Source organism: Salvelinus fontinalis, chromosome 14 (genome assembly GCF_029448725.1).
Source record: "Salvelinus fontinalis isolate EN_2023a chromosome 14, ASM2944872v1, whole genome shotgun sequence".
NCBI classification, from domain to species: domain Eukaryota; kingdom Metazoa; phylum Chordata; class Actinopteri; order Salmoniformes; family Salmonidae; genus Salvelinus; species Salvelinus fontinalis.
In genome coordinates this window covers 9,108,283-9,130,951 of record NC_074678.1, presented here as the reverse complement: position 1 = coordinate 9,130,951, position 22,669 = coordinate 9,108,283, and the positions used below count along the sequence as shown (strand labels likewise).

The following is a 22,669-nucleotide window of genomic DNA, read 5'->3' as shown; positions in this document are numbered from 1 at the left end:
TCTTTAACAGAACTATATAACTATCCATGGTGCTGGACCCAGTCAGGTCTTTAACAGAACTATATAACTATCCATGGTGCTGGACCCAGTCAGGTCTTTAACAGAACAATATAACTATCCATGGTGCTGGACCCAGTCAGGTCTTTAACAGAACTATATAACTATCCATGGTGCTGGGTCCAGTCAGGTCTTTAACAGAACTATATAACTATCCATGGTGCTGGGCCCAGTCAGGTCTTTAACAGAACTATATAACTATCCATGGTGCTGGGCCCAGTCAGGTCTTTAACAGAACAATATAACTATCCATGGTGCTGGACCCAGTCAGGTCTTTAACAGAACCATATAACTATCCATGGTGCTGGACCCAGTCAGGTCTTTAACAGAACTATATAACTATCCATGGTGCTGGACCCAGTCAGGTCTTTAACAGAACTATATAACTATCCATACCACATGGTGCTGGGCCCAGTCAGGTCTTTAACAGAACTATATAACTATCCATGGTGCTGGGCCCAGTCAGGTCTTTAACAGAACAATATAACTATCCATGGTGCTGGGCCCAGTCAGGTCTTTAACAGAACAATATAACTATCCATGGAGCTGGGCCCAGTCAGGTCTTTAACAGAACTATATAACTATCCATGGTGCTGGACCCAGTCAGGTCTTTAACAGAACAATATAACTATCCATGGTGCTGGACCCAGTCAGGTCTTTAACAGAACCATATAACTATCCATGGTGCTGGACCCAGTCAGGTCTTTAACAGAACAATATAACTATCCATGGTGCTGGACCCAGTCAGGTCTTTAACAGAACTATATAACTATCCATGGTGCTGGACCCAGTCAGGTCTTTAACAGAACAATATAACTATCCATGGTGCTGGACCCAGTCAGGTCTTTAACAGAACTATATAACTATCCATGGTGCTGGCCCAGTCAGGTCTTTAACAGAACTATATAACTATCCATGGTGCTGGCCCAGTCAGGTCTTTAACAGAACTATATAACTATCCATGGTGCTGGGTCCAGTCAGGTCTTTAACAGAACTATATAACTATCCATGGTGCTGGACCCAGTCAGGTCTTTAACAGAACTATATAACTATCCATGGTGCTGGACCCAGTCAGGTCTTTAACAGAACTATATAACTATCCATGGTGCTGGGCCCAGTCAGGTCTTTAACAGAACTATATAACTATCCATGGTGCTGGACCCAGTCAGGTCTTCAACAGAACTATATAACTATCCATACCACATGGTGCTGGGCCCAGTCAGGTCTTTAACAGAACTATATAACTATCCATGGTGCTGGGCCCAGTCAGGTCTTTAACAGAACAATATAACTATCCATGGTGCTGGACCCAGTCAGGTCTTTAACAGAACAATATAACTATCCATGGTGCTGGACCCAGTCAGGTCTTTAACAGAACTATATAACTATCCATGGTGCTGGACCCAGTCAGGTCTTTAACAGAACTATATAACTATCCATACCACATGGTTCTGGACCCAGTCAGGTCTTTAACAGAACTATATAACTATCCATACCACATGGTGCTGGGCCAGTCAGGTCTTTAACAGAACTATATAACTATCCATGGAGCTGGACCCAGTCAGGTCTTTAACAGAACAATATAACTATCCATGGTGCTGGGCCCAGTCAGGTCTTTAACAGAACTATATAACTATCCATGGTGCTGGACCCAGTCAGGTCTTTAACAGAACTATATAACTATCCATGGTGCTGGACCCAGTCAGGTCTTTAACAGAACAATATAACTATCCATGGTGCTGGACCCAGTCAGGTCTTTAACAGAACTATATAACTATCCATGGTGCTGGGCCCAGTCAGGTCTTTAACAGAACTATATAACTATCCATGGTGCTGGACCCAGTCAGGTCTTTAACAGAACTATATAACTATCCATACCACATGGTTCTGGACCCAGTCAGGTCTTTAACAGAACTATATAACTATCCATGGTGCTGGACCCAGTCAGGTCTTTAACAGAACTATATAACTATCCATGGTGCTGGGCCCAGTCAGGTCTTTAACAGAACTATATAACTATCCATACCACATGGTTCTGGACCCAGTCAGGTCTTTAACAGAACAATATAACTATCCATGGAGCTGGGCCCAGTCAGGTCTTTAACAGAACAATATAACTATCCATGGTGCTGGACCCAGTCAGGTCTTTAACAGAACAATATAACTATCCATGGAGCTGGACCCAGTCAGGTCTTTAACAGAACTATATAACTATCCATGGTGCTGGGCCCAGTCAGGTCTTTAACAGAACTATATAACTATCCATGGTGCTGGGTCCAGTCAGGTCTTTAACAGAACAATATAACTATCCATGGTGCTGGACCCAGTCAGGTCTTTAACAGAACTATATAACTATCCATACCACATGGTTCTGGACCCAGTCAGGTCTTTAACAGAACTATATAACTATCCATGGTGCTGGACCCAGTCAGGTCTTTAACAGAACAATATAACTATCCATGGTGCTGGGCCCAGTCAGGTCTTTAACAGAACTATATAACTATCCATGGTGCTGGACCCAGTCAGGTCTTTAACAGAACTATATAACTATCCATGGTGCTGGGCCCAGTCAGGTCTTCAACAGAACAATATAACTATCCATACCACATGGTGCTGGGCCCAGTCAGGTCTTTAACAGAACTATATAACTATCCATGGTGCTGGACCCAGTCAGGTCTTTAACAGAACTATATAACTATCCATGGTGCTGGACCCAGTCAGGTCTTTAACAGAACAATATAACTATCCATGGTGCTGGACCCAGTCAGGTCTTTAACAGAACAATATAACTATCCATGGTGCTGGGCCCAGTCAGGTCTTTAACAGAACTATATAACTATCCATGGTGCTGGGCCCAGTCAGGTCTTTAACAGAACAATATAACTATCCATGGTGCTGGACCCAGTCAGGTCTTTAACAGAACTATATAACTATCCATGGTGCTGGACCCAGTCAGGTCTTTAACAGAACAATATAACTATCCATGGTGCTGGACCCAGTCAGGTCTTCAACACATCCACTCCCTGCTGAACGATCAGGCATGTTGACACCATTGTAGTCGAGCCCTGGTCTCCAGCATGGGAACAGAGGAGGACCACCTGCTGCTGTGGTCTCAGGTACTGTGGTCTCAGGTACTGTGGGACTGCTCCATATCATCTGGGTTCTGACACACACACACACACACACACACACACACACACACACACACACACACACACACACACACACACACACACACACACACACATATATACACACATATACATTTACATTTAAGTCATTTAGCAGACGCTCTTATCCAGAGCGACTTACAATTTGGAAAGTTCATACATATTCATCCTGGTCCACCCGTGGGAATTGAACCCACAACCCTGGCGTTGCAACCAACTGAGCCACACGGGACCATACACGCACGTATACACACACGCACACACACACCCCCCTCTCAGAGCAGCCTACAGGGCGTGCTCCAGTGAAAGTATTGTCGGGGATTACTCAGTGGGCTCAGTATAATGTATATACGTTGTCATTTCATACGAGGCTCTGAATAATAGTATTGTTGGCCCATTCCATTGCGGCCACAATGCCAGTCACTGTCAATGACGTCGGCTAAAAAACAGCTTTTAAAAGGCCTCAACAACTGTCCTTTTTCTGTTGCTATGCATGAGTGCGCTTTAGAGTTATCCTGCTGCACAGCATTGTGGGGGAAGTTGAGGTTCAGGATTAATATTGACTAATGCACCAAAGAGTAAAAGAACTTTGACCATGCACGAAATGTTTTAGAGTAATATAATTTTTATGCAATTTAGCAGACTCTTATATCCAAAGCGACTTCGTCACGTGTGAATACATTTTTACATATATGGGTGGTCCTGGGAATTGACCCCACTATTCTGGCGTTACAGTGCTCTATCAAGATGCATGATGGGTCATAAATGCTTTGTGAAGCCTCAATTTAATATGATTTATAAGGTCTTTATTAAGTAGTGCTTATGCCACCCTTTATAAAGCACAAGTTTATGGCATATTTTACATAGTGGGTTATGTCACGTTTGACATTGGGTGGTTATGCCACATTTATAACCCATGACGTACGGTTCTAGATAATGTATTTATGTAGTGTTTATGAAGCCGTCATAAAGCTGCACATCATTTAAAGCGGGGTCAGTTTTGTCATGTCTTCTATTTATGTAGTGTTTATGAAGCCGTCATAAAGCTGCACATCATTTAAAGCGGGGTCAGTTTGGTCATGTCTTCTATTTATGTAGTGTTTATGAAGCCGTCATAAAGCTGCACATCATTTAAAGCGGGGTCAGTTTGGTCATGTCTTCTATTTATGTGTCCGTATCAGAGGAGAAGGAGTCGTTACAGGACGTGGCCAACCAGAGAGGAGTAGCACGGCGAGCTCAGGGATGGAGGATGCACTTGTGTGTTGCTCAGCTCATGCAGCTGGTGAGTGTCGTCGGGGAGACGTCTCTCAGTTCTCATTGGCAGACATTTAGTGACGTTGAGGATACGTCTCTCAGTTCTCATTGGCAGCCACCAGAGGACATTTAGTGACGTTTTAATTAGTGAAAAACAGAGAAATGTGTATTTCATATTTTGGATAATATAATGCAGTACTTATGTCAATGTTCCTTAATGTCTTGTTGAACCCTTAAGTCTTGCCCTGACCCCTGACCTCTAACCCTGTTCTGACCCCTAGTCGAACCTGGAGCATGGTGTATATAGCATACTGACGTCCCTTCAGGCTGATCTCTGACCCCTAGTCGAACCTGGAGCATGATGTCTATAGCAGACTGACGTCCCTCCAGGCTGGATCTGTAACCTCTGGCCCCTAGTATGATGTATATAGCATACTGACGTCCCTCCAGGCTGATCTCTGACCTCTAACCTCTGGCCCCTAGTATGATGTATATAGCATACTGACGTCCCTCCAGGCTGATCTCTGACCTCTAACCTCTGGCCCCTAGTATGATGTATATAGCAGACTGACGTCCCTCCAGGCTGATCTCTGACCTCTAACCTCTGACCCCTAGTACGATGTATATAGCAGAATGACGTCCCTCCAGGCTGATCTCTGATCTCTAACCTCTGACCCCTAGTCGAACATGGAGCATGATGTATATAGCAGACTGACGTCCCTTCAGGCTGATCTCTAACCTCTGACCCCTAGTATGATGTCTATAGCAGACTGACGTCCCTCCAGGCTGATCTCTAACCTCTGACCCCTAGTATGATGTATATAGCAGACTGACGTCCCTTCAGGCTGATCTCTAACCTCTAACCTCTGACCCCTAGTCAAACCTGGAGCATGATGTCTATGGCAGACTGACGTCCCTCCAGGCTGACCTCTAACCTCTGACCCCTAGTATGATGTATATAGCAGACTGACGTCCCTCCAGGCTGATCTCTGGCCCCTAGTCGAACCTGGAGCATGATGTCTATAGCAGAATGACGTCCCTCCAGGCTGATCTCTAACCTCTGACCCCTAGTATGATGTATATAGCAAACTGACGTCCCTTCAGGCTGATCTCTAACCTCTGACCCCAAGTCAAACCTGGAGCATGATGTCTATAGCATACTGACGTCCCCCCAGGCTGATCTCTGACCTCTAGTATGATGTATATAGCAGACTGACTTCCCTCCAGGCTGATCTCTGACCTCTAACCTCTGACCCCTAGTATGATGTATATAGCAGACTGACGTCCCTCCAGGCTGATCTCTGATCTCTGACCTCTAACCCCTAGTCAAACCTGGAGCATGATGTCTATGGCAGACTGACGTCCCTCCAGGAGGGGCTGATCCCTAAGAAGAGGGCCGGGGTCGACAACGAGCTGCACCGCATTAACGAACTCATACAGGTTTGTGGGTACAGTAACAGTAAATGTACAACATCATTTTCTAGCATGGGTAGGATGGTCATCTGAATCAGGGTTCGTTTGGCAGCTGGGGTGAAAGAGGAGCGATTACGATTGAGAAAACCAAGTCTAGAGATAACTTTAGCCTGCAGCTTTGATATGTGCTGAGAGAAGGACAGTGTACCGTCTAGCCATACTCCCAAGTACTTGTATGAGGTGACTACCTCAAGCTCTAAACGCTCAGAGGTAGTAATCACACCTGTGGGAAGAGGGGCATTGTTCTTACCAAACCACATGACCTTTGTTTTGGAGGTGTTCAGAACAAGGTTAAGGGTAGAGAAAGCTTGTTGGACACTAAGAATGCTTTGTTGTACAGAGTTTAACACAAAATCCGGGGAGGGGCCAGCTGAGTAGAAGACTGTATCATCTGCATATAAATGGATGAGAGAGCTTCCTGAGCTATGTTGTTGATGTAAATTGAGAAGAACGTGGGACTTAGGATCGAGCCTTGGGGTACTTTCTTGGTGACAGGCAGTGGCTGAGACAGCAGATGTTCTGACTTTAAACACTTTATACACTGCATTCTTAGAGAGGTAGTTAGCCAACCAGGCCAAAGACCCCTCAGAGACACCAATACTCCTTAGCCGGCCCACAAGAGTGGAATGGTCTACTGTATCAAAAGCGTTGGCCAAGTCAATAAAAATAGCAGCACAATATTGCTTAGAATCAAGGGCTATGGTGACATCATTGAGGACCTTTAAGGTGGCAGTGACACATCCATAATCTGAGCGGAAACCAGATTGCACACCAGAGAGAATACTATAGACATCAAGAAAGCCAGTCAGTTGATTATTGACAAGTTTTTCCAACACTTTTGATAAACAGGACAAAATAGAAATAGGCCTATAACAGTTAGTATCAGCTTGATCTCCCACTTTAAATAAAGGACGAACCATGGCTGCCTTCCAAGCAATGGGAACCTTCCCAGAAAGGAGAGGCAGGTTAAAAAGGTCAGAGACAGTCTTGGAGATGATAGGGGCAGCAACCTTAAAGAATAAAGGGTCTAAACCATCTGACCCGGATGTTTTATTGGGGTCAAGTTTAAGGAGCTCCTTTAGCACCTCGGACTCAGTGACCGCCTGCAGGGAGAAACTTTGTAGAGGGGCAGGAGCATCTGGGATAGTCACATTAGAAGGGGTGGGAGATGAGGAAATGTTGGACGGGCAAGGAGGCATGGCTGAGTCAAATAGGAATCCTGACTTAATGAAGTGGTGATTAAAGAGCTCAGCCATGTGCTTCTTGTCAGTAACAACCACATCATCAACATTAAGGGGCAGCTGTGACGAGGAGGGTTTATTCTCCAGGTCTTTAACCCTTTTCCAGAATTCTTGGGGTTTAGACCCACAGAGAAAGAACTGCTCCTTAAAGTTACTAACTTTGGCCTTCCGGATAGTCTGAGTGCACTTATTTCTCATTTGCCTGAACGAGAGCCAGTCAGCCTGAGTATGTGTGTGCCGAGCCTTTCACCACATGGAATTCTTGAGGTGGAGTAATTCTCATTTTCTTTATGGGGGGGGCGTGTTTGTTAACAATCAACAACAACAAAAAAAGGTCCAAGCGTCTTCGACAGAGGGGATCAAGCTGATTCTATACCAATTTACAGAGGCCAGGTCACGAAGGACTTGGCCTCTGATACGTATCAGGGTTATCTGTGAGGATAGCAACACGGGAGTTTAGCCTTATATGGGTGTTTGGAGTCATACCTTGTGGGATTGGTGATAATCTGAGAAACATTTAGGGAGTCCCATTGCTTTAGGACTTGGTCAGGTGGTTTAAGTATGTCCCAGTTTAGGTCACCTAGCAGGACAAATTCAGACTTAGTGTAAGGGTCCAGGAGAGAGCTTAGGGCAGGTAGGGTACAGGCCGGTGCTGATGGAGGACGATAGCACCCAACATCAGTCAACAAAGAGCTATTTAAAAGTGTCATGCTTAAAACCAGCAAATCAAATTGTTTGGGGACAGACTTGGTGGAGACAACCGATCACTGAAGGTGATCCTTGGTAAAGATTGCCACTCCACCACCTTTGGAAGATCTGTCTTGTCGAAAAAGGTTATAACCAGAAAGGTTAACATCAGTGTTCAAAACACTCTTTCTTAACCACGTCATCATACAGGTTAACTCATACAGGATGTGGGTCAGTACCAAATACATCATATAGGTTAACTCATACAGGATGTGGGTACAGTAACAGTACCAAATACATCATATAGGTTAACTCATACAGGATGTGGGTCAGTACCAAATACATCATACAGGTTAACTCATACAGGATGTGGGTCAGTACCAAATACATCATACAGGTTAACTCATACAGGATGTGGGTACAGTAACAGTACCAAATACATCATATAGGTTAACTCATACAGGATGTGGGTCAGTACCAAATACATCATACAGGTTAACTCATACAGGATGTGGGTCAGTACCAAATACATCATACAGGTTAACTCATACAGGATGTGGGTCAGTACCAAATACATCATATAGGTTAACTCATACAGGATGTGGGTCAGTACCAAATACATCCTATAGGTTAACTCATACAGGATGTGGGTCAGTACCAAATACATCATACAGGTTAACTCATACAGGATGTGGGTCAGTACCAGTACCAAATACATCATACAGGTTAACTCATACAGGATGTGGGTCAGTACCAAATACATCATATAGGTTAACTCATACAGGATGTGGGTCAGTACCAAATACATCCTATAGGTTAACTCATACAGGATGTGGGTCAGTACCAAATACATCATACAGGTTAACTCATACAGGATGTGGGTCAGTACCAAATACATCCTATAGGTTAACTCATACAGGATGTGGGTCAGTACCAGTACCAAATACATCATATAGGTTAACTCATACAGGATGTGGGTCAGTACCAAATACATCCTATAGGTTAACTCATACAGGATGTGGGTCAGTACCAAATACATCATATAGGTTAACTCATACAGGATGTGGGTCAGTACCAAATACATCATATAGGTTAACTCATACAGGATGTGGGTCAGTACCAAATACATCATATAGGTTAACTCATACAGGATGTGGGTCAGTACCAAATACATCATATAGGTTAACTCATACAGGATGTGGGTCAGTACCAAATACATCATACAGGTTAACTCATACAGGATGTGGGTCAGTACCAGTACCAAATACATCATACAGGTTAACTCATACAGGATGTGGGTCAGTACCAAATACATCATACAGGTTAACTCATACAGGATGTGGGTCAGTACCAAATACATCATACAGGTTAACTCATACAGGATGTGGGTACAGTACCAAATACATCCTATAGGTTAACTCATACAGGATGTGGGTCAGTACCAGTACCAAATACATCATATAGGTTAACTCATACAGGATGTGGGTCAGTACCAAATACATCATATAGGTTAACTCATACAGGATGTGGGTCAGTACCAAATACATCATATAGGTTAACTCATACAGGATGTGGGTACAGTACCAGTACCAAATACATCATATAGGTTAACTCATACAGGATGTGGGTCAGTACCAAATACATCATACAGGTTAACTCATACAGGATGTGGGTCAGTACCAAATACATCCTATAGGTTAACTCATACAGGATGTGGGTCAGTACCAAATACATCATACAGGTTAACTCATACAGGATGTGGGTCAGTACCAGTACCAAATACATCATATAGGTTAACTCATACAGGATGTGGGTCAGTACCAGTACCAAATACATCCTATAGGTTAACTCATACAGGATGTGGGTCAGTACCAGTACCAAATACATCCTATAGGTTAACTCATACAGGATGTGGGTCAGTACCAAATACATCCTATAGGTTAACTCATACAGGATGTGGGTCAGTACCAGTACCAAATACATCCTATAGGTTAACTCATACAGGATGTGGGTCAGTACCAAATACATCCTATAGGTTAACTCATACAGGATGTGGGTCAGTACCAAATACATCATATAGGTTAACTCATACAGGATGTGGGTCAGTACCAAATACATCCTATAGGTTAACTCATACAGGATGTGGGTCAGTACCAGTACCAAATACATCCTATAGGTTAACTCATACAGGATGTGGGTCAGTACCAGTACCAAATACATCATACAGGTTAACTCATACAGGATGTGGGTCAGTACCAAATACATCCTATAGGTTAACTCATACAGGATGTGGGTCAGTACCAGTACCAAATACATCATATAGGTTAACTCATACAGGATGTGGGTCAGTACCAAATACATCATACAGGTTAACTCATACAGGATGTGGGTCAGTACCAAATACATCATACAGGTTAACTCATACAGGATGTGGGTCAGTACCAAATACATCATATAGGTTAACTCATACAGGATGTGGGTCAGTACCAAATACATCATATAGGTTAACTCATACAGGATGTGGGTCAGTACCAAATACATCATACAGGTTAACTCATACAGGATGTGGGTCAGTACCAAATACATCATATAGGTTAACTCATACAGGATGTGGGTCAGTACCAAATACATCATATAGGTTAACTCATACAGGATGTGGGTCAGTACCAAATACATCATACAGGTTAACTCATACAGGATGTGGGTACAGTAACAGTACCAAATACATCCTATAGGTTAACTCATACAGGATGTGGGTACAGTACCAAATACATCATATAGGTTAACTCATACAGGATGTGGGTCAGTACCAAATACATTATATAGGTTAACTCATACAGGATGTGGGTACAGTAACAGTACCAAATACATCATACAGGTTAACTCATACAGGATGTGGGTCAGTACCAGTACCAAATACATCATACAGGTTAACTCATACAGGATGTGGGTCAGTACCAAATACATCCTATAGGTTAACTCATACAGGATGTGGGTCAGTACCAAATACATCATACAGGTTAACTCATACAGGATATGGGTCAGTACCAAATACATCATATAGGTTAACTCATACAGGATGTGGGTCAGTACCAGTACCAAATACATCATACAGGTTAACTCATACAGGATGTGGGTCAGTACCAAATACATCATACAGGTTAACTCATACAGGATGTGGGTCAGTACCAAATACATCATATAGGTTAACTCATACAGGATGTGGGTCAGTACCAAATACATCATATAGGTTAACTCATACAGGATGTGGGTCAGTACCAAATACATCATATAGGTTAACTCATACAGGATGTGGGTCAGTACCAGTACCAAATACATCATATAGGTTAACTCATACAGGATGTGGGTCAGTACCAGTACCAAATACATCATATAGGTTAACTCATACAGGATGTGGGTCAGTACCAAATACATCATACAGGTTAACTCATACAGGATGTGGGTCAGTACCAGTACCAAATACATCATACAGGTTAACTCATACAGGATGTGGGTCAGTACCAAATACATCATACAGGTTAACTCATACAGGATGTGGGTCAGTACCAAATACATCCTATAGGTTAACTCATACAGGATGTGGGTCAGTACCAAATACATCATATAGGTTAACTCATACAGGATGTGGGTACAGTAACAGTACCAAATACATCATACAGGTTAACTCATACAGGATGTGGGTCAGTACCAAATACATCATATAGGTTAACTCATACAGGATGTGGGTCAGTACCAAATACATCATATAGGTTAACTCATACAGGATGTGGGTACAGTAACAGTACCAAATACATCATACAGGTTAACTCATACAGGATGTGGGTCAGTACCAGTACCAAATACATCATATAGGTTAACTCATACAGGATGTGGGTCAGTACCAAATACATCATATAGGTTAACTCATACAGGATGTGGGTCAGTACCAGTACCAAATACATCATACAGGTTAACTCATACAGGATGTGGGTCAGTACCAAATACATCATACAGGTTAACTCATACAGGATGTGGGTCAGTACCAAATACATCATACAGGTTAACTCATACAGGATGTGGGTCAGTACCAAATACATCATACAGGTTAACTCATACAGGATGTGGGTCAGTACCAAATACATCATACAGGTTAACTCATACAGGATGTGGGTCAGTACCAAATACATCATACAGGTTAACTCATACAGGATGTGGGTCAGTACCAGTACCAAATACATCATACAGGTTAACTCATACAGGATGTGGGTCAGTACCAAATACATCATACAGGTTAACTCATACAGGATGTGGGTACAGTAACAGTACCAAATACATCCTATAGGTTAACTCATACAGGATGTGGGTACAGTACCAAATACATCATATAGGTTAACTCATACAGGATGTGGGTCAGTACCAAATACATTATATAGGTTAACTCATACAGGATGTGGGTCAGTACCAAATACATCCTATAGGTTAACTCATACAGGATGTGGGTCAGTACCAAATACATCATACAGGTTAACTCATACAGGATATGGGTCAGTACCAAATACATCATATAGGTTAACTCATACAGGATGTGGGTCAGTACCAGTACCAAATACATCATACAGGTTAACTCATACAGGATGTGGGTCAGTACCAAATACATCATACAGGTTAACTCATACAGGATGTGGGTCAGTACCAAATACATCATATAGGTTAACTCATACAGGATGTGGGTCAGTACCAAATACATCATATAGGTTAACTCATACAGGATGTGGGTCAGTACCAAATACATCATATAGGTTAACTCATACAGGATGTGGGTCAGTACCAGTACCAAATACATCATATAGGTTAACTCATACAGGATGTGGGTCAGTACCAGTACCAAATACATCATATAGGTTAACTCATACAGGATGTGGGTCAGTACCAAATACATCATACAGGTTAACTCATACAGGATGTGGGTCAGTACCAGTACCAAATACATCATACAGGTTAACTCATACAGGATGTGGGTCAGTACCAAATACATCATACAGGTTAACTCATACAGGATGTGGGTCAGTACCAAATACATCATATAGGTTAACTCATACAGGATGTGGGTCAGTACCAAATACATCATATAGGTTAACTCATACAGGATGTGGGTACAGTAACAGTATCAAATACATCATACAGGTTAACTCATACAGGATGTGGGTCAGTACCAAATACATCATATAGGTTAACTCATACAGGATGTGGGTCAGTACCAAATACATCATATAGGTTAACTCATACAGGATGTGGGTACAGTAACAGTACCAAATACATCATACAGGTTAACTCATACAGGATGTGGGTCAGTACCAGTACCAAATACATCATATAGGTTAACTCATGCAGGATGTGGGTCAGTACCAAATACATCATATAGGTTAACTCATACAGGATGTGGGTCAGTACCAGTACCAAATACATCATACAGGTTAACTCATACAGGATGTGGGTCAGTACCAAATACATCATACAGGTTAACTCATACAGGATGTGGGTCAGTACCAAATACATCATACAGGTTAACTCATACAGGATGTGGGTCAGTACCAAATACATCATACAGGTTAACTCATACAGGATGTGGGTCAGTACCAAATACATCATACAGGTTAACTCATACAGGATGTGGGTCAGTACCAGTACCAAATACATCATACAGGTTAACTCATACAGGATGTGGTTCAGTACCAAATACATCATACAGGTTAACTCATACAGGATGTGGGTCAGTTCCAGTACCAAATACATCATACAGGTTAACTCATACAGGATGTGGGTCAGTACCAGTACCAAATACATCATACAGGTTAACTCATACAGGATGTGGGTCAGTACCAAATACATCATATAGGTTAACTCATACAGGATGTGGGTCAGTTCCAGTACCAAATACATCATACAGGTTAACTCATACAGGATGTGGGTCAGTACCAAATACATCATACAGGTTAACTCATACAGGATGTGGGTCAGTACCAGTACCAAATACATCATACAGGTTAACTCATACAGGATGTGGGTCAGTACCAAATACATCATACAGGTTAACTCATACAGGATGTGGGTCAGTACCAAATACATCATACAGGTTAACTCATACAGGATGTGGGTCAGTACCAAATACATCATACAGGTTAACTCATACAGGATGTGGGTCAGTACCAAATACATCATACAGGTTAACTCATACAGGATGTGGGTCAGTACCAAATACATCATACAGGTTAACTCATACAGGATGTGGGTACAGTAACAGTACCAAATACATCATACAGGTTAACTCATACAGGATGTGGTTCAGTACCAGTACCAAATACATCATACAGGTTAACTCATACAGGATGTGGGTCAGTACCAAATACATCATATAGGTTAACTCATACAGGATGTGGGTCAGTACCAGTACCAAATACATCATACAGGTTAACTCATACAGGATGTGGGTCAGTACCAAATACATCATATAGGTTAACTCATACAGGATGTGGGTCAGTACCAGTACCAAATACATCCTATAGGTTAACTCATACAGGATGTGGGTACAGTAACAGTACCAAATACATCATATAGGTTAACTCATACAGGATGTGGGTCAGTACCAAATACATCATATAGGTTAACTCATACAGGATGTGGGTCAGTACCAAATACATCATATAGGTTAACTCATACAGGATGTGGGTCAGTACCAAATACATCATATAGGTTAACTCATACAGGATGTGGGTCAGTACCAAATACATCATATAGGTTAACTCATACAGGTACGAAGATTGATTGATTAAGTGATTGATTGGTTGATTGATTGATTGATTGATTGGTTGAGCGCTTGATGACATTTATTGTCCTTCAAGAGGAAATCATTTTAACGGCTCACACGTTACACAAAAGTCACAAGTTTATTTAGCCCGGTCACAGTTGGGGAGTGGGGAGTCCAGTCAATTTCAGTGCATCGATTATGTTTTCTATACTCAGTGTTACTCCATAGTGTGATACTTATACAGTGTTGTCATGTAGGCCTAACTGAATGTTGGTTCTGTGTGCAGGGTAACATGCAGCGCTGTAAGCTAGTGATGGACCAGGTTACAGAGGCCCGGGACACTATGATGAAAGTTCTGGACCACAAAGACAAGGTCCTAAAGCTACTCAACCAGAACGGAGATGTCAAAAAGTCTAACAAACTGAAACGTAAGGATCGGGCCTAGCCCGGGCTTCCTGCTCCATCACCAACGTAAGGATCGGGCCTAGCCCGGGCTTCCTGCTCCATCACCAACGTAAGGATCGGGCCTAGCCCGGGCTTCCTGCTCCATCACCAACGTAAGGATCGGGCCTAGCCCGGGCTTCCTGCTCCATCACCAACGTAAGGATCGGGCCTAGCCCGGGCTTCCTGTTCCATCACCAACGTAAGGATCGGGCCTAGCCCGGGCTGTTCCATCACCAACATAGGGATCGGGCCTAGCCCGGGCTTCCTGCTCCATCACCAACGTAAGGATCGGGCCTAGCCCGGGCTTCCTGCTCCATCACCAACGTAAGGATCGGGCCTAGCCCGGACTTCCTGCTCCATCACCAACGTCATGGATCTGTTCGTTAGAGCAATGTTTTTCAAACGTTTTCTTGATTTGCAACTGAAGAAGAAAATGTAAACGTTTCTCAGTGGACAAGTCAAGGGGGGGGTGTAGTCTCTCCCTGTTTGTGTTTGTTTTCTGCTGCTTATGTGCCTAATGAACACGACCCACCTCTGCCCTAGCGCTACGGGACGACAGGGTGGAAGATCTGCTGGGAGCTAGAGGTGGAACTGTTGGTACTATGACAGCTACTCAACCACACCCTCTATCTCTGTCTGAGCACTGAAGCTGGGTGGGTGGACAACCTCACTAGAACCCTCCTGTTGCTTAAGTCTGAACTCACTGTCTGGAAAGAAATCCCTCTAGGAATGTGTTCTCACTGAAGAAGACTCAACACTGTGTCTTACAAATGGCACCCTATTCCCTATATAGTGCACTACTTTTGATCAGAGCCCTATGGAACCCTATTCCCTATATAGTGCACTACTTTTGACTAGAGCCCTATGGAACCCTATTCCCTATATAGTGCACTACTTTAGACCTGAGCCCTATGGAACCCTATTCCCTATATAGTGCACTACTTTTGACCAGAGCCCTATAGAACCCTATTCCCTACATAGTGCACTACTTTTGACCAGAGCCCTATGTGTCCTGAACAAAAGTAGTGCACTATAAAAGGGAATAGGGTGCCATTTGGAAGATAACACTGCCTGATGGCCCCTTCTTTTTGTTTTACTTTTTACAGAGCTCAGGTCTTATCGGTTTTCCTATTTTAGAGTTTATTTTGGTATTATTTTGGTATTCAGTTCAAGTTACTTCTTGTCAAAAAGCAGAGGTTGAACGGAATCTCAAAAACACTTACAAACTTCAAACGCGTTGTAGGAATTGGAATTGGTAACATCGTCATGTGAAAGGGGGAAAACCAAGGCTGTAACGCATCGTATGAAGTGGATGGCGTTGCTCAACAATGTCTTGCTTTGGGGGGGGGGGCGTTACTTTCACAACTACTGGCAGAAATAAAACCTTCGTCACGCATCTTTAAAATACCGCTGTATTTATTTAGAACTTCCTGTTTCCATGTTCAGCATTTATATGGTCTTGCCCGTGTGATTTTACGATGTGGTGCCAGATGCCAATTTTTGTTTCAATATTTAATATTTCTTATCATGGAAGACGGGGCACAACAGACTTAATTGTACTGTATGTGTTATGTGTATATTAATGATGATGAAAATATTGACGGAGTGTTTGTTATTTTTCAGATATTTATTTGATAATGAATGAGTCTGTATAATAGAGAGTTTTACATGCAGAGATGTTTTGAAATGGCTGACTAGCATAGTGGGTAATGTTTTGAAATGGCTGACTAGCATAGTGGGTAATGTATTGAAATGGCTGACTAGCATAGTGGGTAATGTATTGAAATGGCTGACTAGCATAGTGGGTAATGTATTGAAATGGCTGACTAGCATAGTGGGTAATGTATTGAAATGGCTGACTAGCATAGTGGGTAATGTTTTGAAATGGCTGACTAGCATAGTGGGTAATGCTTTGAAATGGCTGACTAGCATAGTGGGTAATGCATTGAAATGGCTGACTAGCATAGTGGGTAATGCGTTGAAATGGCTGACTAGCATAGTGGGTAATGTATTGAAATGGCTGACTAGCATAGTGGGTAATGTTTTGAAATGGCTGACTAGCATAGTGAGTAATGTATTGAAATGGCTGATGAGCATAGTGGGTAATGTTTTGAAATGGCTGACGAGCATAGTGGGTAATGTATTGAAATGGCTGACGAGCATAGTGGGTAATGTATTGAAATGGCTGACTAGTATAGTGGGTAATGGCTGACGAGCATAGTGGGGTAATGGCTGACGAGCATAGTGGGTAATGTTTTGAAATGGCTGACTGGGATAGTGGGTAATGTATTGAAATGGCTGACTAGCATAGTGGGTAATGTATTGAAATGGCTGACTAGCATAGTGGGTAATGTATTGAAATGTCTGACTAGCATAGTGGGTAATGTATTGAAATGGCTGACTAGCATAGTGGGTAATGTATTGAAATGGCTGACTAGCATAGTGGGTAATGTATTGAAATGGCTGACTAGCATAGTGGGTAATGTTTTGAAATGCTGACTAGCATAGTGGGTAATGTTTTGAAATGGCTGACTAGCATAGTGGGTAATGCTTTGAAATGGCTGACTAGCATAGTGGGTAATGCATTGAAATGGCTGACTAGCATAGTGGGTATTGCATTGAAATGGCTGACTAGCATAGTGGGTAATGCGTTGAAATGGCTGATGAGCATAGTGGGTAATGTATTGAAATGTCTGACGAGCATAGTGGGTAATGTATTGAAATGTCTGACGAGCATAGTGGGTAATGTATTGAAATGGCTGACTAGCATAGTGGGTAATGTATTGAAATGTCTGACGAGCATAGTGGGTAATGTATTGAAATGTCTGACGAGCATAGTGGGTAATGTATTGAAATGGCTGACTAGCATAGTGGGTAATGTTTTGAAATGGCTGACGAGCATAGTGGGTAATGTATTGAAATGTCTGACTAGCATAGTGGGTAATGTATTGAAATGGCTGACTAGCATAGTGGGTAATGTTTTGAAATGGCTGATGAGCATAGTGGGTAATGTATTGAAATGGCTGACTAGCATAGTGGGTAATGTATTGAAATGGCTGACTGGGATGGTGGGTGATGTATTGAAATGGCTGACTAGCATATTGAAATGGCTGACTGGGATAGTGGGTAATGTATTGAAATGTCTGACGAGCATAGTGGGTAATGTATTGAAATGTCTGACGAGCATAGTGGGTAATGTATTGAAATGTCTGACGAGCATAGTGGGTAATGTATTGAAATGTCTGACTAGCATAGTGGGTAATGTTTTGAAATGGCTGACTGGGATGGTGGGTAATGTATTGAAATGGCTGACGAGCATAGTGGGTAATGTATTGAAATGGCTGACTAGCATAGTGGGTAATGTTTTGAAATGGCTGACTGGGATGGTGGGTAATGTATTGAAATGGCTGACGAGCATATTAAAATGGCTGACTGGGATAGTGGGTAATGTTTTGAAATGGCTGACTGGGATGGTGGGTAATGTATTGAAATGGCTGACGAGCATAGTGGGTAATGTTTTGAAATGGCTGACTAGCATAGTGAGTAATGTATTGAAATGGCTGACTAGCATAGTGGGTAATGTTTTGAAATGGCTGACGAGCATAGTGGGTAATGTATTGAAATGGCTGACGAGCATAGTGGGTAATGTATTGAAATGGCTGACTAGCATAGTGGGTAATGTTTTGAAATGGCTGACTAGCATAGTGGGTAATGTATTGAAATGGCTGACTAGCATAGTGGGTAATGTTTTGAAATGGCTGACGAGCATAGTGGGTAATGTATTGAAATGGCTGACTAGCATAGTGGGTAATGTTTTGAAATGGCTGACTAGCATAGTGAGTAATGTATTGAAATGGCTGACTAGCATAGTGGGTAATGTTTTGAAATGGCTGACGAGCATAGTGGGTAATGTATTGAAATGGCTGACGAGCATAGTGGGTAATGTATTGAAATGGCTGACGAGCATAGTGGGTAATGTATTGAAATGGCTGACTAGTATAGTGGGTAATGGCTGACGAGCATAGTGGGGTAATGGCTGACGAGCATAGTGGGTAATGTTTTGAAATGGCTGACTGGGATAGTGGGTAATGTATTGAAATGGCTGACTAGCATAGTGGGTAATGTATTGAAATGGCTGACTAGCATAGTGGGTAATGTATTGAAATGTCTGACTAGCATAGTGGGTAATGTATTGAAATGGCTGACTAGCATAGTGGGTAATGTATTGAAATGGCTGACTAGCATAGTGGGTAATGTATTGAAATGGCTGACTAGCATAGTGGGTAATGTTTTGAAATGCTGACTAGCATAGTGGGTAATGTTTTGAAATGGCTGACTAGCATAGTGGGTAATGCTTTGAAATGGCTGACTAGCATAGTGGGTAATGCATTGAAATGGCTGACTAGCATAGTGGGTATTGCATTGAAATGGCTGACTAGCATAGTGGGTAATGCGTTGAAATGGCTGACTAGCATAGTGGGTAATGTATTGAAATGGCTGACTAGCATAGTGGGTAATGTTTTGAAATGGCTGACTAGCATAGTGGGTAATGTATTGAAATGGCTGACTAGCATAGTGGGTAATGTATTGAAATGGCTGACTAGCATAGTGGGTAATGTATTGAAATGGCTGACGAGCATAGTGGGTAATGTATTGAAATGGCTGACTAGCATAGTGGGTAATGTTTTGAAATGGCTGACTGGGATAGTGGGTAATGTATTGAAATGGCTGATGAGCATAGTGGGTAATGTATTGAAATGTCTGACGAGCATAGTGGGTAATGTATTGAAATGTCTGACGAGCATAGTGGGTAATGTATTGAAATGGCTGACTAGCATAGTGGGTAATGTTTTGAAATGGCTGACGAGCATAGTGGGTAATGTATTGAAATGTCTGACTAGCATAGTGGGTAATGTATTGAAATGGCTGACTAGCATAGTGGGTAATGTTTTGAAATGGCTGACTAGCATAGTGGGTAATGTTTTGAAATGGCTGACTGGGATGGTGAGTAATGTATTGAAATGTCTGCCTGGGATAGTGGGTAATGTTTCATGGTGTGATTGAAGACCGTACATTATGCGTTTGGTTTTAGAAGGAAGTATTGTGCTTGTCGTGTAACTACAATGAAACGGATTTGTGTTCAAAATATAACAAGTTGTATATGAAAGTGTTTTAACTTTTTTAAATTTTTGTTCCATTGTCTCTTTTGGCTAATTTTAGGGGTTTTGTACTTCATGAAAACATGTTACGTTTCTTTTTTCAGATGTTATGATCAGACACTTTGGGCCTGAAAATTCAGCTGTTGTACATGAGTTCTCTGTTATTCTAGTAAAACCACTTCAAGGAAACTGTCATTCTCAGTCATTTTGTTTTATATGTAAGACACTAGCTTTGATCCATGGATGTTCCCATTGTTGTGGAGTCGACTGGAGCAAGAGTTCTCAAACTTTATGGGACCCCTTTTGTGACGGCAAATTCATCAGGCACCCTCTCATAATCAGAACACAACTCAAGTGAGATTTTTTTTTAAATGTTTGCCTTCCGTTATTTTTTACTACGTCTGCAGTTCATGGCTGGACGAACCAAGTCTCGGGCCCGGGGAAAAACATTTGAAAGGCACTATTCTTGGCATCATAGATAAAATGTTGCCGTTTTCAAGATCATTTTCTGCAATTCTACACATTTTGCCATGAGGCAGAGAGAACTTTGCATTTGTGAAGGCCCTGTGCAGTCAAAAACAGGATTTTCCTCTGTTTTATATATATTTTCACACAATGAGATTGGAATAATACTGTAAAATTATGATAATGCCTTTTTAGTGTAAGAGCTGTTTGACCGCCTGAAATTTAAGCCTGTTTTGGTGGGATGGAGTTTTGGCCTGCCTGGTGACATCACCAAGTGGTAAATTAGCTAATAGGCCAATAAGAAAGAGTTCCAAACCTCTCAGCCAATAACAGCTCGTTTTCAGTTTCCCCCTCCCCATTCAGACCACTCACAGAGAGTCCTTAGCAAAGTTCTTGCTTGAGAAATTCCTCTGTGCTAAGAAGCTTTTTTTTTCTTTCTTTTTTTTTCCAATCGCAGTAAGGTGTCGATGTCGTTTTTTTATTTAACCTTTATTTAACTCGGCAAGTCAGTTAAGAACAAACTTTTATTTTACAATGACGGCCTACAGTGGGTTAGAGACCGCTACCCCGGGGCCAAACCCTAACGCGGACGACGCTGGGCCAATTGTGCGCCGCCCTATGGGACTCCCAATCACGGTCGGTTGTGATTCAGCCTGGAATCGAACCAGGGTCTGTAGTGACGCCTCTAGTACTGAGATGCAGTGTCTTAGACCGCCGTGCCACTCCGGAGCCCATTGTTACCCAGAAATTATTTGAAAATAAAATACTGAAATAAAAGCGACTGTTTTTTGTTTTGTTTTTTTAAAGCTTACAGTGCATTTATGTTTAAAGAAATGATCCTCAGAGTAGAACTCACTTATGTCATCATGAAGTGCTTTGAGATGCTAGTTAAGGATCATATCACCTCTACCTTACCTGACTCCCGAGACCCACAATTTGCTTACCACCCCAATAGATCCAGCCCCCTCCTGTACTCCCTGTTCACCCACGACTGCGTGGCCACGCACGCCTCCAACTCAATCATCAAGTTTGCAGACGACACTACAGTGGTAGGCCTGATTACCAATAATGACGAGACGGCCTACAGGGAGGAGGTGATGGCCTTAGGAGTGTGGTGCCAGGAAAATAATCTCTCACTCAATGTCGACAAAACAAAGGAGCTGATTGTGGACTTCAGGAAACAGCAGATGGGGCGTGCCCCTATCCACTTCGACGGGACCACAGTGGAGAAGGTGGAAAGCTTCAAGTTCCTCGGCGTACACATCACTGACAATCTGAAATGGTCCACACACACAGAACGTGTGGTGAAGAAGATGCAAAAGTGCCTCTTCAACCCCAGGAGGCTTAAGACATTTGGCTTGGCACCTAAAACCCTCACAAACTTTTACAGATGCACAATTGAGAGCATCCTGTCGAGCTGTATCACCGCCCGTTACGGCAACTGAACTGCCCGAAACCGGTGCTTTCCAGAGAGTGGTGCGGTCTGCCCAATGCATCACCGGGGGAAAACTATCTGCCCTCCAGAACACCTACAGCACCCGATGTCACAGGAAGGTCAAAAAGATCATCAAGGACAACCACCCGAGCCACTGTCTGTTCACCCCGCTATCATCCAGAAGGCGAGGTCGGTATAGGTGCATCAAAGCAGGGACCGAGAGACTGAAAAACAGCTTCTATGTCCAGCCCATCAGACCGTTAAATAGCCATCACTAGCCGGCTACCACCCGGTTACTCAACCCTGCACCTTAGAGGCTGCTGCCCTCTATACATAGACATGGAATCACACTTTAATAATGTTACTCTACCCTGCACCTTAGAGGCTGCTGCCCTCTATACATAGACACGGAATCACTGGTCACTTTAATAATGTTACTCAACCCTGCACCTTAGAGGCTGCTGCCCTCTATACATAGA

The 22,669-nt window shown here is 42.6% G+C and overlaps 1 protein-coding gene across 4 annotated transcripts in view; it reads left to right on the top strand.

The window, feature by feature from the left end:
- The window catches only part of LOC129869463 (histone deacetylase complex subunit SAP130-like), a 53,325-nt gene extending 32,846 nt beyond the window's left edge, over nt 1-20,479 (top strand). For 3 of the 4 annotated variants that reach the window (XM_055943912.1, XM_055943914.1, XM_055943913.1), the window contains exons 19-21: nt 4,409-4,509; nt 5,808-5,921; nt 14,974-20,479. In XM_055943912.1, the coding sequence (XP_055799887.1) occupies nt 4,409-4,509; nt 5,808-5,921; nt 14,974-15,132 (374 nt within the window). In that variant the 3' untranslated portion in view covers nt 15,133-20,479. The other variant, XM_055943915.1, reaches the window with a different exon arrangement.
- Nucleotides 20,480-22,669: the final 2,190 nt, after the last annotated feature.